The sequence below is a fragment of the Sphaerodactylus townsendi genome, linkage group LG10, assembly GCF_021028975.2.
Source record: "Sphaerodactylus townsendi isolate TG3544 linkage group LG10, MPM_Stown_v2.3, whole genome shotgun sequence".
Taxonomy (NCBI): domain Eukaryota; kingdom Metazoa; phylum Chordata; class Lepidosauria; order Squamata; family Sphaerodactylidae; genus Sphaerodactylus; species Sphaerodactylus townsendi.
The window spans coordinates 12,266,813-12,282,984 of record NC_059434.1 but is presented as its reverse complement, the minus strand read 5'-3'; the positions used below and the strand labels follow the sequence as shown (position 1 = coordinate 12,282,984).

Below are 16,172 nucleotides of genomic sequence, written 5' to 3'. Positions count from 1 at the left end.
CCACCCCCCCCCCCCCCCACCCCCCCCCCCCCCCACCCCCCCCCCCCCCCACCCCCCCCCCCCCCCACCCCCCCCCCCCCCCACCCCCCCCCCCCCCCACCCCCCCCCCCCCCCACCCCCCCCCCCCCCCACCCCCCCCCCCCCCCACCCCCCCCCCCCCCCACCCCCCCCCCCCCCCACCCCCCCCCCCCCCCACCCCCCCCCCCCCCCACCCCCCCCCCCCCCCACCCCCCCCCCCCCCCACCCCCCCCCCCCCCCACCCCCCCCCCCCCCCACCCCCCCCCCCCCCCACCCCCCCCCCCCCCCACCCCCCCCCCCCCCCACCCCCCCCCCCCCCCACCCCCCCCCCCCCCCACCCCCCCCCCCCCCCACCCCCCCCCCCCCCCACCCCCCCCCCCCCCCACCCCCCCCCCCCCCCACCCCCCCCCCCCCCCACCCCCCCCCCCCCCCACCCCCCCCCCCCCCCACCCCCCCCCCCCCCCACCCCCCCCCCCCCCCACCCCCCCCCCCCCCCACCCCCCCCCCCCCCCACCCCCCCCCCCCCCCACCCCCCCCCCCCCCCACCCCCCCCCCCCCCCACCCCCCCCCCCCCCCACCCCCCCCCCCCCCCACCCCCCCCCCCCCCCACCCCCCCCCCCCCCCACCCCCCCCCCCCCCCACCCCCCCCCCCCCCCACCCCCCCCCCCCCCCACCCCCCCCCCCCCCCACCCCCCCCCCCCCCCACCCCCCCCCCCCCCCACCCCCCCCCCCCCCCACCCCCCCCCCCCCCCACCCCCCCCCCCCCCCACCCCCCCCCCCCCCCACCCCCCCCCCCCCCCACCCCCCCCCCCCCCCACCCCCCCCCCCCCCCACCCCCCCCCCCCCCCACCCCCCCCCCCCCCCACCCCCCCCCCCCCCCACCCCCCCCCCCCCCCACCCCCCCCCCCCCCCACCCCCCCCCCCCCCCACCCCCCCCCCCCCCCACCCCCCCCCCCCCCCACCCCCCCCCCCCCCCACCCCCCCCCCCCCCCACCCCCCCCCCCCCCCACCCCCCCCCCCCCCCACCCCCCCCCCCCCCCACCCCCCCCCCCCCCCACCCCCCCCCCCCCCCACCCCCCCCCCCCCCCACCCCCCCCCCCCCCCACCCCCCCCCCCCCCCACCCCCCCCCCCCCCCACCCCCCCCCCCCCCCACCCCCCCCCCCCCCCACCCCCCCCCCCCCCCACCCCCCCCCCCCCCCACCCCCCCCCCCCCCCACCCCCCCCCCCCCCCACCCCCCCCCCCCCCCACCCCCCCCCCCCCCCACCCCCCCCCCCCCCCACCCCCCCCCCCCCCCACCCCCCCCCCCCCCCACCCCCCCCCCCCCCCACCCCCCCCCCCCCCCACCCCCCCCCCCCCCCACCCCCCCCCCCCCCCACCCCCCCCCCCCCCCACCCCCCCCCCCCCCCACCCCCCCCCCCCCCCACCCCCCCCCCCCCCCACCCCCCCCCCCCCCCACCCCCCCCCCCCCCCACCCCCCCCCCCCCCCACCCCCCCCCCCCCCCACCCCCCCCCCCCCCCACCCCCCCCCCCCCCCACCCCCCCCCCCCCCCACCCCCCCCCCCCCCCACCCCCCCCCCCCCCCACCCCCCCCCCCCCCCACCCCCCCCCCCCCCCACCCCCCCCCCCCCCCACCCCCCCCCCCCCCCACCCCCCCCCCCCCCCACCCCCCCCCCCCCCCACCCCCCCCCCCCCCCACCCCCCCCCCCCCCCACCCCCCCCCCCCCCCACCCCCCCCCCCCCCCACCCCCCCCCCCCCCCACCCCCCCCCCCCCCCACCCCCCCCCCCCCCCACCCCCCCCCCCCCCCACCCCCCCCCCCCCCCACCCCCCCCCCCCCCCACCCCCCCCCCCCCCCACCCCCCCCCCCCCCCACCCCCCCCCCCCCCCACCCCCCCCCCCCCCCACCCCCCCCCCCCCCCACCCCCCCCCCCCCCCACCCCCCCCCCCCCCCACCCCCCCCCCCCCCCACCCCCCCCCCCCCCCACCCCCCCCCCCCCCCACCCCCCCCCCCCCCCACCCCCCCCCCCCCCCACCCCCCCCCCCCCCCACCCCCCCCCCCCCCCACCCCCCCCCCCCCCCACCCCCCCCCCCCCCCACCCCCCCCCCCCCCCACCCCCCCCCCCCCCCACCCCCCCCCCCCCCCACCCCCCCCCCCCCCCACCCCCCCCCCCCCCCACCCCCCCCCCCCCCCACCCCCCCCCCCCCCCACCCCCCCCCCCCCCCACCCCCCCCCCCCCCCACCCCCCCCCCCCCCCACCCCCCCCCCCCCCCACCCCCCCCCCCCCCCACCCCCCCCCCCCCCCACCCCCCCCCCCCCCCACCCCCCCCCCCCCCCACCCCCCCCCCCCCCCACCCCCCCCCCCCCCCACCCCCCCCCCCCCCCACCCCCCCCCCCCCCCACCCCCCCCCCCCCCCACCCCCCCCCCCCCCCACCCCCCCCCCCCCCCACCCCCCCCCCCCCCCACCCCCCCCCCCCCCCACCCCCCCCCCCCCCCACCCCCCCCCCCCCCCACCCCCCCCCCCCCCCACCCCCCCCCCCCCCCACCCCCCCCCCCCCCCACCCCCCCCCCCCCCCACCCCCCCCCCCCCCCACCCCCCCCCCCCCCCACCCCCCCCCCCCCCCACCCCCCCCCCCCCCCACCCCCCCCCCCCCCCACCCCCCCCCCCCCCCACCCCCCCCCCCCCCCACCCCCCCCCCCCCCCACCCCCCCCCCCCCCCACCCCCCCCCCCCCCCACCCCCCCCCCCCCCCACCCCCCCCCCCCCCCACCCCCCCCCCCCCCCACCCCCCCCCCCCCCCACCCCCCCCCCCCCCCACCCCCCCCCCCCCCCACCCCCCCCCCCCCCCACCCCCCCCCCCCCCCACCCCCCCCCCCCCCCACCCCCCCCCCCCCCCACCCCCCCCCCCCCCCACCCCCCCCCCCCCCCACCCCCCCCCCCCCCCACCCCCCCCCCCCCCCACCCCCCCCCCCCCCCACCCCCCCCCCCCCCCACCCCCCCCCCCCCCCACCCCCCCCCCCCCCCACCCCCCCCCCCCCCCACCCCCCCCCCCCCCCACCCCCCCCCCCCCCCACCCCCCCCCCCCCCCACCCCCCCCCCCCCCCACCCCCCCCCCCCCCCACCCCCCCCCCCCCCCACCCCCCCCCCCCCCCACCCCCCCCCCCCCCCACCCCCCCCCCCCCCCACCCCCCCCCCCCCCCACCCCCCCCCCCCCCCACCCCCCCCCCCCCCCACCCCCCCCCCCCCCCACCCCCCCCCCCCCCCACCCCCCCCCCCCCCCACCCCCCCCCCCCCCCACCCCCCCCCCCCCCCACCCCCCCCCCCCCCCACCCCCCCCCCCCCCCACCCCCCCCCCCCCCCACCCCCCCCCCCCCCCACCCCCCCCCCCCCCCACCCCCCCCCCCCCCCACCCCCCCCCCCCCCCACCCCCCCCCCCCCCCACCCCCCCCCCCCCCCACCCCCCCCCCCCCCCACCCCCCCCCCCCCCCACCCCCCCCCCCCCCCACCCCCCCCCCCCCCCACCCCCCCCCCCCCCCACCCCCCCCCCCCCCCACCCCCCCCCCCCCCCACCCCCCCCCCCCCCCACCCCCCCCCCCCCCCACCCCCCCCCCCCCCCACCCCCCCCCCCCCCCACCCCCCCCCCCCCCCACCCCCCCCCCCCCCCACCCCCCCCCCCCCCCACCCCCCCCCCCCCCCACCCCCCCCCCCCCCCACCCCCCCCCCCCCCCACCCCCCCCCCCCCCCACCCCCCCCCCCCCCCACCCCCCCCCCCCCCCACCCCCCCCCCCCCCCACCCCCCCCCCCCCCCACCCCCCCCCCCCCCCACCCCCCCCCCCCCCCACCCCCCCCCCCCCCCACCCCCCCCCCCCCCCACCCCCCCCCCCCCCCACCCCCCCCCCCCCCCACCCCCCCCCCCCCCCACCCCCCCCCCCCCCCACCCCCCCCCCCCCCCACCCCCCCCCCCCCCCACCCCCCCCCCCCCCCACCCCCCCCCCCCCCCACCCCCCCCCCCCCCCACCCCCCCCCCCCCCCACCCCCCCCCCCCCCCACCCCCCCCCCCCCCCACCCCCCCCCCCCCCCACCCCCCCCCCCCCCCACCCCCCCCCCCCCCCACCCCCCCCCCCCCCCACCCCCCCCCCCCCCCACCCCCCCCCCCCCCCACCCCCCCCCCCCCCCACCCCCCCCCCCCCCCACCCCCCCCCCCCCCCACCCCCCCCCCCCCCCACCCCCCCCCCCCCCCACCCCCCCCCCCCCCCACCCCCCCCCCCCCCCACCCCCCCCCCCCCCCACCCCCCCCCCCCCCCACCCCCCCCCCCCCCCACCCCCCCCCCCCCCCACCCCCCCCCCCCCCCACCCCCCCCCCCCCCCACCCCCCCCCCCCCCCACCCCCCCCCCCCCCCACCCCCCCCCCCCCCCACCCCCCCCCCCCCCCACCCCCCCCCCCCCCCACCCCCCCCCCCCCCCACCCCCCCCCCCCCCCACCCCCCCCCCCCCCCACCCCCCCCCCCCCCCACCCCCCCCCCCCCCCACCCCCCCCCCCCCCCACCCCCCCCCCCCCCCACCCCCCCCCCCCCCCACCCCCCCCCCCCCCCACCCCCCCCCCCCCCCACCCCCCCCCCCCCCCACCCCCCCCCCCCCCCACCCCCCCCCCCCCCCACCCCCCCCCCCCCCCACCCCCCCCCCCCCCCACCCCCCCCCCCCCCCACCCCCCCCCCCCCCCACCCCCCCCCCCCCCCACCCCCCCCCCCCCCCACCCCCCCCCCCCCCCACCCCCCCCCCCCCCCACCCCCCCCCCCCCCCACCCCCCCCCCCCCCCACCCCCCCCCCCCCCCACCCCCCCCCCCCCCCACCCCCCCCCCCCCCCACCCCCCCCCCCCCCCACCCCCCCCCCCCCCCACCCCCCCCCCCCCCCACCCCCCCCCCCCCCCACCCCCCCCCCCCCCCACCCCCCCCCCCCCCCACCCCCCCCCCCCCCCACCCCCCCCCCCCCCCACCCCCCCCCCCCCCCACCCCCCCCCCCCCCCACCCCCCCCCCCCCCCACCCCCCCCCCCCCCCACCCCCCCCCCCCCCCACCCCCCCCCCCCCCCACCCCCCCCCCCCCCCACCCCCCCCCCCCCCCACCCCCCCCCCCCCCCACCCCCCCCCCCCCCCACCCCCCCCCCCCCCCACCCCCCCCCCCCCCCACCCCCCCCCCCCCCCACCCCCCCCCCCCCCCACCCCCCCCCCCCCCCACCCCCCCCCCCCCCCACCCCCCCCCCCCCCCACCCCCCCCCCCCCCCACCCCCCCCCCCCCCCACCCCCCCCCCCCCCCACCCCCCCCCCCCCCCACCCCCCCCCCCCCCCACCCCCCCCCCCCCCCACCCCCCCCCCCCCCCACCCCCCCCCCCCCCCACCCCCCCCCCCCCCCACCCCCCCCCCCCCCCACCCCCCCCCCCCCCCACCCCCCCCCCCCCCCACCCCCCCCCCCCCCCACCCCCCCCCCCCCCCACCCCCCCCCCCCCCCACCCCCCCCCCCCCCCACCCCCCCCCCCCCCCACCCCCCCCCCCCCCCACCCCCCCCCCCCCCCACCCCCCCCCCCCCCCACCCCCCCCCCCCCCCACCCCCCCCCCCCCCCACCCCCCCCCCCCCCCACCCCCCCCCCCCCCCACCCCCCCCCCCCCCCACCCCCCCCCCCCCCCACCCCCCCCCCCCCCCACCCCCCCCCCCCCCCACCCCCCCCCCCCCCCACCCCCCCCCCCCCCCACCCCCCCCCCCCCCCACCCCCCCCCCCCCCCACCCCCCCCCCCCCCCACCCCCCCCCCCCCCCACCCCCCCCCCCCCCCACCCCCCCCCCCCCCCACCCCCCCCCCCCCCCACCCCCCCCCCCCCCCACCCCCCCCCCCCCCCACCCCCCCCCCCCCCCACCCCCCCCCCCCCCCACCCCCCCCCCCCCCCACCCCCCCCCCCCCCCACCCCCCCCCCCCCCCACCCCCCCCCCCCCCCACCCCCCCCCCCCCCCACCCCCCCCCCCCCCCACCCCCCCCCCCCCCCACCCCCCCCCCCCCCCACCCCCCCCCCCCCCCACCCCCCCCCCCCCCCACCCCCCCCCCCCCCCACCCCCCCCCCCCCCCACCCCCCCCCCCCCCCACCCCCCCCCCCCCCCACCCCCCCCCCCCCCCACCCCCCCCCCCCCCCACCCCCCCCCCCCCCCACCCCCCCCCCCCCCCACCCCCCCCCCCCCCCACCCCCCCCCCCCCCCACCCCCCCCCCCCCCCACCCCCCCCCCCCCCCACCCCCCCCCCCCCCCACCCCCCCCCCCCCCCACCCCCCCCCCCCCCCACCCCCCCCCCCCCCCACCCCCCCCCCCCCCCACCCCCCCCCCCCCCCACCCCCCCCCCCCCCCACCCCCCCCCCCCCCCACCCCCCCCCCCCCCCACCCCCCCCCCCCCCCACCCCCCCCCCCCCCCACCCCCCCCCCCCCCCACCCCCCCCCCCCCCCACCCCCCCCCCCCCCCACCCCCCCCCCCCCCCACCCCCCCCCCCCCCCACCCCCCCCCCCCCCCACCCCCCCCCCCCCCCACCCCCCCCCCCCCCCACCCCCCCCCCCCCCCACCCCCCCCCCCCCCCACCCCCCCCCCCCCCCACCCCCCCCCCCCCCCACCCCCCCCCCCCCCCACCCCCCCCCCCCCCCACCCCCCCCCCCCCCCACCCCCCCCCCCCCCCACCCCCCCCCCCCCCCACCCCCCCCCCCCCCCACCCCCCCCCCCCCCCACCCCCCCCCCCCCCCACCCCCCCCCCCCCCCACCCCCCCCCCCCCCCACCCCCCCCCCCCCCCACCCCCCCCCCCCCCCACCCCCCCCCCCCCCCACCCCCCCCCCCCCCCACCCCCCCCCCCCCCCACCCCCCCCCCCCCCCACCCCCCCCCCCCCCCACCCCCCCCCCCCCCCACCCCCCCCCCCCCCCACCCCCCCCCCCCCCCACCCCCCCCCCCCCCCACCCCCCCCCCCCCCCACCCCCCCCCCCCCCCACCCCCCCCCCCCCCCACCCCCCCCCCCCCCCACCCCCCCCCCCCCCCACCCCCCCCCCCCCCCACCCCCCCCCCCCCCCACCCCCCCCCCCCCCCACCCCCCCCCCCCCCCACCCCCCCCCCCCCCCACCCCCCCCCCCCCCCACCCCCCCCCCCCCCCACCCCCCCCCCCCCCCACCCCCCCCCCCCCCCACCCCCCCCCCCCCCCACCCCCCCCCCCCCCCACCCCCCCCCCCCCCCACCCCCCCCCCCCCCCACCCCCCCCCCCCCCCACCCCCCCCCCCCCCCACCCCCCCCCCCCCCCACCCCCCCCCCCCCCCACCCCCCCCCCCCCCCACCCCCCCCCCCCCCCACCCCCCCCCCCCCCCACCCCCCCCCCCCCCCACCCCCCCCCCCCCCCACCCCCCCCCCCCCCCACCCCCCCCCCCCCCCACCCCCCCCCCCCCCCACCCCCCCCCCCCCCCACCCCCCCCCCCCCCCACCCCCCCCCCCCCCCACCCCCCCCCCCCCCCACCCCCCCCCCCCCCCACCCCCCCCCCCCCCCACCCCCCCCCCCCCCCACCCCCCCCCCCCCCCACCCCCCCCCCCCCCCACCCCCCCCCCCCCCCACCCCCCCCCCCCCCCACCCCCCCCCCCCCCCACCCCCCCCCCCCCCCACCCCCCCCCCCCCCCACCCCCCCCCCCCCCCACCCCCCCCCCCCCCCACCCCCCCCCCCCCCCACCCCCCCCCCCCCCCACCCCCCCCCCCCCCCACCCCCCCCCCCCCCCACCCCCCCCCCCCCCCACCCCCCCCCCCCCCCACCCCCCCCCCCCCCCACCCCCCCCCCCCCCCACCCCCCCCCCCCCCCACCCCCCCCCCCCCCCACCCCCCCCCCCCCCCACCCCCCCCCCCCCCCACCCCCCCCCCCCCCCACCCCCCCCCCCCCCCACCCCCCCCCCCCCCCACCCCCCCCCCCCCCCACCCCCCCCCCCCCCCACCCCCCCCCCCCCCCACCCCCCCCCCCCCCCACCCCCCCCCCCCCCCACCCCCCCCCCCCCCCACCCCCCCCCCCCCCCACCCCCCCCCCCCCCCACCCCCCCCCCCCCCCACCCCCCCCCCCCCCCACCCCCCCCCCCCCCCACCCCCCCCCCCCCCCACCCCCCCCCCCCCCCACCCCCCCCCCCCCCCACCCCCCCCCCCCCCCACCCCCCCCCCCCCCCACCCCCCCCCCCCCCCACCCCCCCCCCCCCCCACCCCCCCCCCCCCCCACCCCCCCCCCCCCCCACCCCCCCCCCCCCCCACCCCCCCCCCCCCCCACCCCCCCCCCCCCCCACCCCCCCCCCCCCCCACCCCCCCCCCCCCCCACCCCCCCCCCCCCCCACCCCCCCCCCCCCCCACCCCCCCCCCCCCCCACCCCCCCCCCCCCCCACCCCCCCCCCCCCCCACCCCCCCCCCCCCCCACCCCCCCCCCCCCCCACCCCCCCCCCCCCCCACCCCCCCCCCCCCCCACCCCCCCCCCCCCCCACCCCCCCCCCCCCCCACCCCCCCCCCCCCCCACCCCCCCCCCCCCCCACCCCCCCCCCCCCCCACCCCCCCCCCCCCCCACCCCCCCCCCCCCCCACCCCCCCCCCCCCCCACCCCCCCCCCCCCCCACCCCCCCCCCCCCCCACCCCCCCCCCCCCCCACCCCCCCCCCCCCCCACCCCCCCCCCCCCCCACCCCCCCCCCCCCCCACCCCCCCCCCCCCCCACCCCCCCCCCCCCCCACCCCCCCCCCCCCCCACCCCCCCCCCCCCCCACCCCCCCCCCCCCCCACCCCCCCCCCCCCCCACCCCCCCCCCCCCCCACCCCCCCCCCCCCCCACCCCCCCCCCCCCCCACCCCCCCCCCCCCCCACCCCCCCCCCCCCCCACCCCCCCCCCCCCCCACCCCCCCCCCCCCCCACCCCCCCCCCCCCCCACCCCCCCCCCCCCCCACCCCCCCCCCCCCCCACCCCCCCCCCCCCCCACCCCCCCCCCCCCCCACCCCCCCCCCCCCCCACCCCCCCCCCCCCCCACCCCCCCCCCCCCCCACCCCCCCCCCCCCCCACCCCCCCCCCCCCCCACCCCCCCCCCCCCCCACCCCCCCCCCCCCCCACCCCCCCCCCCCCCCACCCCCCCCCCCCCCCACCCCCCCCCCCCCCCACCCCCCCCCCCCCCCACCCCCCCCCCCCCCCACCCCCCCCCCCCCCCACCCCCCCCCCCCCCCACCCCCCCCCCCCCCCACCCCCCCCCCCCCCCACCCCCCCCCCCCCCCACCCCCCCCCCCCCCCACCCCCCCCCCCCCCCACCCCCCCCCCCCCCCACCCCCCCCCCCCCCCACCCCCCCCCCCCCCCACCCCCCCCCCCCCCCACCCCCCCCCCCCCCCACCCCCCCCCCCCCCCACCCCCAGCCTGATGGGAATTGTAGTCCATAACATCTGGAGTGCCAAAGGTTCGCCACCACTGGCCTATAAGGACTATGGGGCCCCTCCGCTCCCCTTCCTCTTTTTCTGGGAGGGTTTCTATGATTTTTAAGTCAGTCGCCAATACTTTTGTATTATTTTGCATAATTTTGCTTGTCTTGAATGAGGCACTGTTTAATGGGGTTTTAATGTTATGATTAAGTGGAGCCTATCTTACTGTAACTTGTATTTATTTATTTGCTCCAACACTGGTCTGTTTTATTCATCTTGTTGTTCACCGCCCAGAGCCCTTTGGGGGAGGGGCGGCATATAAGAATGAAAAGTAAATAAATAAATAAAAGTTTGAAAAATAACTATAAATGCTCCTATATCAAAGTACCATGTTGAGTAACACCCAAAATAATGGTTTTGACAAAGGCGTGCATAAAAAATGAATGATAATTGTCATATTCATTCAGGACTATATTCTGATGTGGAAGCATACAATTTTCTTGACTGCTGCACTCAACTGACCATGCTAACACCTTTTTCTGTGCCTGAGACTGTGGAGACCTGATGCCAGAGCAGACTGTGGTCTGATTCAGTATAAGGCAGCTTCATGCGTTCAGCGTGGCTGCGTCTCCTCCCAGTCTTGTTTGTTTTGTTACTACTGTAGATTTGCCTTCTGCTGTAGCACGACCATCTTGATGGAAATGAACATCAGGAAGGCTAAAAAATTTTCCTGGCAGTGTTGCTTTTCCCTTGCTTTTCTCATTTTGTCTTTATTTATTTATTTGCGTTATTTAAAGTCCACTTTTCTTACTGGAATTTCAGGGGGCAACAGTAGGAGAAAGCATGTTGTTGATTTTACCCATTTGTTGATTTTACCCATTTGCAGATTGGCAGCTGTGGAAGGCCCAGCTCAGATGAATGAAGTTGTCATGACATGCTTTGTGTGAGAGAGGCAGTCCTGGATAGATGAGGGAATGAGGCCATGAAGGGATTTGCATAGGAATAGCCTCAAATGGAGCCCCTTAACTAATGGTTAGCCAATAGAGCGATTGCAGAATAAGAATAACATGCATGGTCCATCTGACTCACAGTAATTGTCAAACCAAGGCATTCTGAACCAACCAGAGTTTCCACGTTGATTTTAGTGAAACAGTGCATGGATCTGGGGAGACCAATGTATAGGGGAGACCAATGTATAGTGCGCTGCAGTGGCCTCGTCTCGATGTTACTGTGGCATGGATCCAGTTCGCTAGATTAGCTGTATCAAGTTAAGGGGCCATTTTATGGGCTAGGCTGAGTTGGAGGAAAGTGCTGTTTGCATCCCCATTAACTTGCTTCTTCAGCAAAAATGCTGCATCCAGACTTTCAACTGGATCAGCAATGGTCAGCTGAAGTCTGTCAAAAGTGACCAGTGTCCTTCAAGTGAACATTACGATCTCCTCCCTTTCTTCATTGCTGAAATATGCAGCTGCTGCCTACTCATGTGTGTTTGGAGGCCAAAAAAAATCATAAATGTTCTCTAGCAGCAAGACTGTCCTTTAACATGTATATGAGGAAAGTGTATTTTGTCATTTGTTCTGGCTGGGCTCTGCGGCAGATAATGACATTGAACAGTGTGGGATTATGTTTGCTAACTGGAATGGTCTCCATTTAATAGCAACTGTGTTTTTTTCTTCTGTTGGTACTGACCCCGTATGTTTGACCTTTGCTTTATATGAGGCCTGCATTTGTCTGTGGTTGTATTGACCATATGTCAACAAAATGTGGATATCATAAATGCTATTTTTAGCCATTGAGTTATTTCTACCTTTACCTATTGGCAAAAAAGTTATGCATCTGCCAGAATTGTTTGAAAGCAAATGGAGTTTTTAGACCTGAGCCTGGGAGTCAAAGACCTATTTTGGATGTGCGGAAAAATTTGCACTTACCAATGGGGCATTTCCCTTTTCCCCCCTGAGAGCCGCAGAGTGCTGGAGGATGTTAATTTCTCTGAGCTTTGGGAACAGCTTACCAGTCTCTACAGGGGTTGCTCTTAAGAGCAAGAGACTTAACACAAGCCCTGCTGGGCACCAGATGCTGTGTGTTGAGATTCTGACCAAGGTTTCAAACTGAGAAGCAGGCCTCTTTTTAAAAAGCACTAACGGTTATTGCTGAAGGCACAAATTGATTTCCCTCCTAGTGCTGGAGGTAGGATGCCGTTTCTGCTGAGATGTCATTTTGCACCATCACCAGGTAACCAAGTGTTTCAGGTATTTTAGACCTCTGGCTGGGTCAGATGTCCTGGCTGCCGCTGGACCAAAAATTGGTCTGACTGAGCTACCTGCTTTCTCTTACCAGCTGGCTCAGGAAGATAAGCATGGAGGTCATTGCTGCTTTCCCTCTTTCATTCACCTACAAATCTTTTTTAATGGGCTGTTAATTTTGAAACCTAATTATGATCACATAAATGCCAGTACCATTAATTGCATCTTCGCTGAACAATTAACCACTTTCCCTGGCACAAAATACCATTAGTATGGTACTCCAGTCGTCAACTTCACAATGATATTTAAAGCTCATAAAACTGTTCTTGTACTTCAGGGCCTTGTTGGGACTGCGGTGCAGTGGTGTGGTTTCCAGTTCGCATTCTCTTACCAGCAGATCTGCCTCTTCTTAGGCATTTGGGCTTGTTTGTACAGATCTCTTTGAAGGCGTGTATTTGAAACTCTTTAATTTGCTTCATCTGGCTTCTCTGCTGACTTTGATTCATCTAGCTTTTGTATTGACTTTTTATTATTGAAAAATAGTATCACGTTGAGAAGAGAGGAGCACAAGAGCTATTTTAAAAGTCTTTGATGTATTGCTTAGGTTGAGTGCTCCACATGATAGCACAGGTATAGCGTAAGACATCTGTGACTGAGATATGTTAATCAGAAAGCTGCATTGGGACAAGGAGTATTTTTTCTCCTTTTCTCCATGCTGGTTGCTAATCTAACTTCACTCCCCCACAGTGGCTATGAGCCCTTTTGGGGAAAAATACTGGTACTGTATTTTGTATATAGTGCAATTATCTCTTAAAATATTTTTGTATGTGAGGCTGTGCATATAAAGATGTTTAATATACACGTGTATTGTCATAATTGCAGAACTTCCAATAGCAGCCAGACTCTGTCATCTTGCCATACAATGGAGCCTTGCACATCTGATGAATTTTTTCAAGCGCTCAATCATGCAGAACAAACCTTTAAAAAGATGGAAAATTACCTGAGACACAAGCAATTATGTGATGTGGTATTAGTTGCCGGTGATCGCCGAATTCCAGCTCACAGGTAAAGACTGTTAAGATGTGGGCTACAGCTCTTTTCAGTATATTGGTATATTTAACATAGTAATTAAAAACCATTTTCTTAAACATTGGTCAGTAGCTACGTTATAAGAAGGCTGTGTGGCAATTCTGATTTCCAAGTTAGTCTTTTCCAGCAATTGTTAGCACATGCTCCCCACCTGAAATAAATCTCATTTAATCAAATAATCCATTTAGCTGTACTCTTGTGCTGTGCCAGTATTCTGAGTGGTTTTGTGCCAGAAGAAGTTGGATTTATACCCCAGCTTTCTCTCCTGTAAGGAGACTCAAGGTGGCTTACAAGCTCCTTTCCCTCCCTCTCCCACAACAGACAACTTGTGAGTTAGGTGGGGCTGAGAGAGTTCCAAAGAACTAGTCCAAGGTCACCCAGCAGGAATGTAGGAGTGTGGAAACACGTCTGGTCCACCAGATAAGCCTCTGCCACTCAAGTGGAGGAGTGGGGAATCAAACCCGGTTCTCCAGATTAGAATCCACCTGCTCTTAACCACCACACCATGCTGGCTGAACCTGATCCAGCTATACCATTTTTCGGTCCTTAGCAAGGGACTGTAATGCAGAGGAATTCGCCCCTGTTCAGAAACAGATTTATGTTCACAGGCTGCCTTCATTGCTGATGGAAAAAGGACCCTCCTGTTTGATCTGCACATGCAATGATGTTGTTAGCGTTTCTTGCCCTGATGGCCTGTTCACCGGTGAAGTGGGAGGAGCAAAAATGGGCAACATTCTATCCAATTTTCAGCTTCTTTTTCACCTTTGTAAGAGGTGATCACCCATGTTTTATTTAACAGCACTCATCATACCTCGGGGTAGGAGAGCTTCACGCGTGAAGACTGCGATCCTATGCACATTTGTTTGGGAGTAAATGCCATGGAACGGGTATTTACTTCTAAGTAAGCATGCACAGGTTTGTATTGCATGCTGTTCAAGTGGTGCTGTGACAAAGCTGTTAAACAAACTAATGAAACAAGCTTATGACTTATGCAAAAATCCATTGCTGAAATGTTTAGTACCTCCATTGTCACTATTTTGACATGTTCAAGCGGAGCAGGCAAATCATTAACTTTTTAAAGTTTCAAAACTAATCCTTGATTTGCAACCTTCTTGGTGGGCATTTAACGGAATGTGTTTCAGAGGTTGTATGCCATGCGCTTGCATTAGATTGAAAGCATAGTGGTGATTACATTTGTGTGGTGAGGGCTGCTCAAGGCGTCAAAAAACTCTCAGTCGAAATGAGGCAGGAAACAGCAAAACAGGGCAAGATCAATGAGGAAGTTGATCCTTTGGCTGACTCCAAGCTATACAAATGGGACCGATCTTTTGCTTGTTTTCTATTCATTAAATTTTCCCAAGCATCTGGTTTTCTATTTGCCACTTGTATGGTATGTATGCTGTCGCTCTTAGCATCCAGCTTACATTTTGCACAAAAGCAGGCATTGTTTCTCTTGTGTATCCATATATCTGTCTAAACTCCTGCTCCAAACATAACCTAAAGTCATAAATACAGATGCTATGGATACTAAGTACTATTTATTTCGTTTGTACCCCACTTTTCTTCCCAGTGGGGACCCAAAAGCAGCTTATATCAGTCTCCTTTCCTCCGCTTTACTGAAATGCATCCTGGCCCCTTTTCTTCTTGGAAGATGTTCAGAATGTGAACATCCCACCCTGTCTTGCCCACCTCCAGTGCTTACTGAGAGCCTGCGTGGTGTAGTGATTAAGAGCAGGTGCACTCTAATCTGGAGAACCGGGTTTGATTCCCGGGTCTGCCACATGCGCTGTGGAGGTTTATCTGGTGAATCAGACTAGCTTGTGCACTCCAACACATGCCAGATGGGTGACCTTGAGCTAGTCACAGTTCATCAGAGCTCTCTCAGCCCCACCCACCTTATAGGGTGTTTGTTGTGGGGGAGGAAGGGAAAGGAGATTGTAAAGCCCCTTTGAGTCTCCTTACAGGAAAGAAAAGGGGATGTAAATCCAACTCTTCTTCTTACTGTAGCTCCAACTTTTGTGCATGCATGTCCCATGATCCCTTGCATAATATTTTCTGGATGGTCAAAAAGGACTCATGTACCCTTTTCATCAGCGGGAAAACTGATTGGACTCATCCAGCTTTCCTTTTGTATGATTGTCTTCCTTACTTCCAAGGAATGTATCACTCCAGCTTTTTTTATGTATAAGAATTTGCCTGACCTGAGTTGTGTGTTGCAATTATGTAAAAAGCTTGTGCATGAACTTGCGCTCAGGCAAAATTATTTGTTATTTGTGTGGATTTTAGTAATGTTGTAGATTAACAAATATTTAGAAAAGTGGACAGTTGGTGGGATGAATTTGTGTAGGTTTTAGCCCATACCTATCCCATAACTATGGGAATCTACTTTTCCAGAGTTAGGAGAGACTGCTGGGATGGAGGGAAACATGGCAATGATCTGTGATCCTTGTGCCAATGGATTACTAGATCCATCCCAGCTTTCATACCTTTCATTTTATGTCTGTGGTGTCTGAAACAGAAAAATTGTACTTCAATTTCCCTACAGTTAAATCCTGTACTGTGTTACCACTTTATTGGAATGGCAAGACAGGATGTAGCCAGCAGTGATACCTTAACCATTTGAGCAGAAGAGTCAGTAGCTTCTTTTCTTGATATCCTCTCAAGGCCCTGTTTGCAGGAGCAATACTTCATAGAGGAATATTGGAGCATGAACTAATTTTGTCAAGTTTAAAATGCTTTCATTAATATTCTTCCTTCAGGTGACTAAATAAAGCAGATAGCAAAATGTCTGATTGACCGTCTCTCTCCTTCCTCCCCTTCCACATGCTCACAGGTTGGTGTTGTCCTCAGTCTCAGACTATTTTGCAGCCATGTTTACTAACGATGTAAGGGAAGCAAGGCAAGAAGAAATCAAAATGGAAGGTGTGGAACCCAATGCACTATGGGCTTTGGTGCAATATGCCTATACAGGTAATGAGTGGCTGGTAAAGCTGTTTAATATTTTGTGTCCCAGTGAATGTTTTCTTTCAGAGTGCCTGACATAAGTGAGCTTTTGTGTACGACAGTGATGTGAGTTTTCTGTGGAAAATGTGAGTTGGAAAATTGGAAAATGTGAGTTGGAAAATCTAGACATTTTTCTGATTCCCAAAATAGGGTAGGATCTGGTTTATTGTTTATTCTGCCTTGTATTTAGTAAGCAAAATCTTAAAATTATCCCATGTTAATGCTCGATGTCAGTAGCAACAAAATCTTGAACTGAAATATTGGAGTAGGGGGAAAAGTTGTGTCATGTAAAGACAGTACAACATATTCCGTTCACATGGTTTTGATTTATGAAAAAATCAAAGCTAATAAACTGTTGGCACATGAACAGTTCAGTCCTGTGAAGAATTAATCCAATCCA

General features: G+C 72.0%; 1 protein-coding gene across 3 annotated transcripts in view; it reads left to right on the top strand.

The window, feature by feature from the left end:
- The window catches only part of KLHL5 (kelch like family member 5), a 69,100-nt gene that overhangs the window by 23,847 nt on the left and 29,081 nt on the right, over nucleotides 1-16,172 (top strand). For all 3 annotated transcript variants that reach the window (XM_048509587.1, XM_048509586.1, XM_048509584.1), the window contains 2 exons: nucleotides 12,563-12,745; nucleotides 15,603-15,739. In XM_048509587.1, the coding sequence (XP_048365544.1) occupies nucleotides 12,603-12,745; nucleotides 15,603-15,739 (280 nt within the window). In that variant the 5' untranslated portion in view covers nucleotides 12,563-12,602. The remainder of the gene's footprint in view (nucleotides 1-12,562; nucleotides 12,746-15,602; nucleotides 15,740-16,172) is intronic.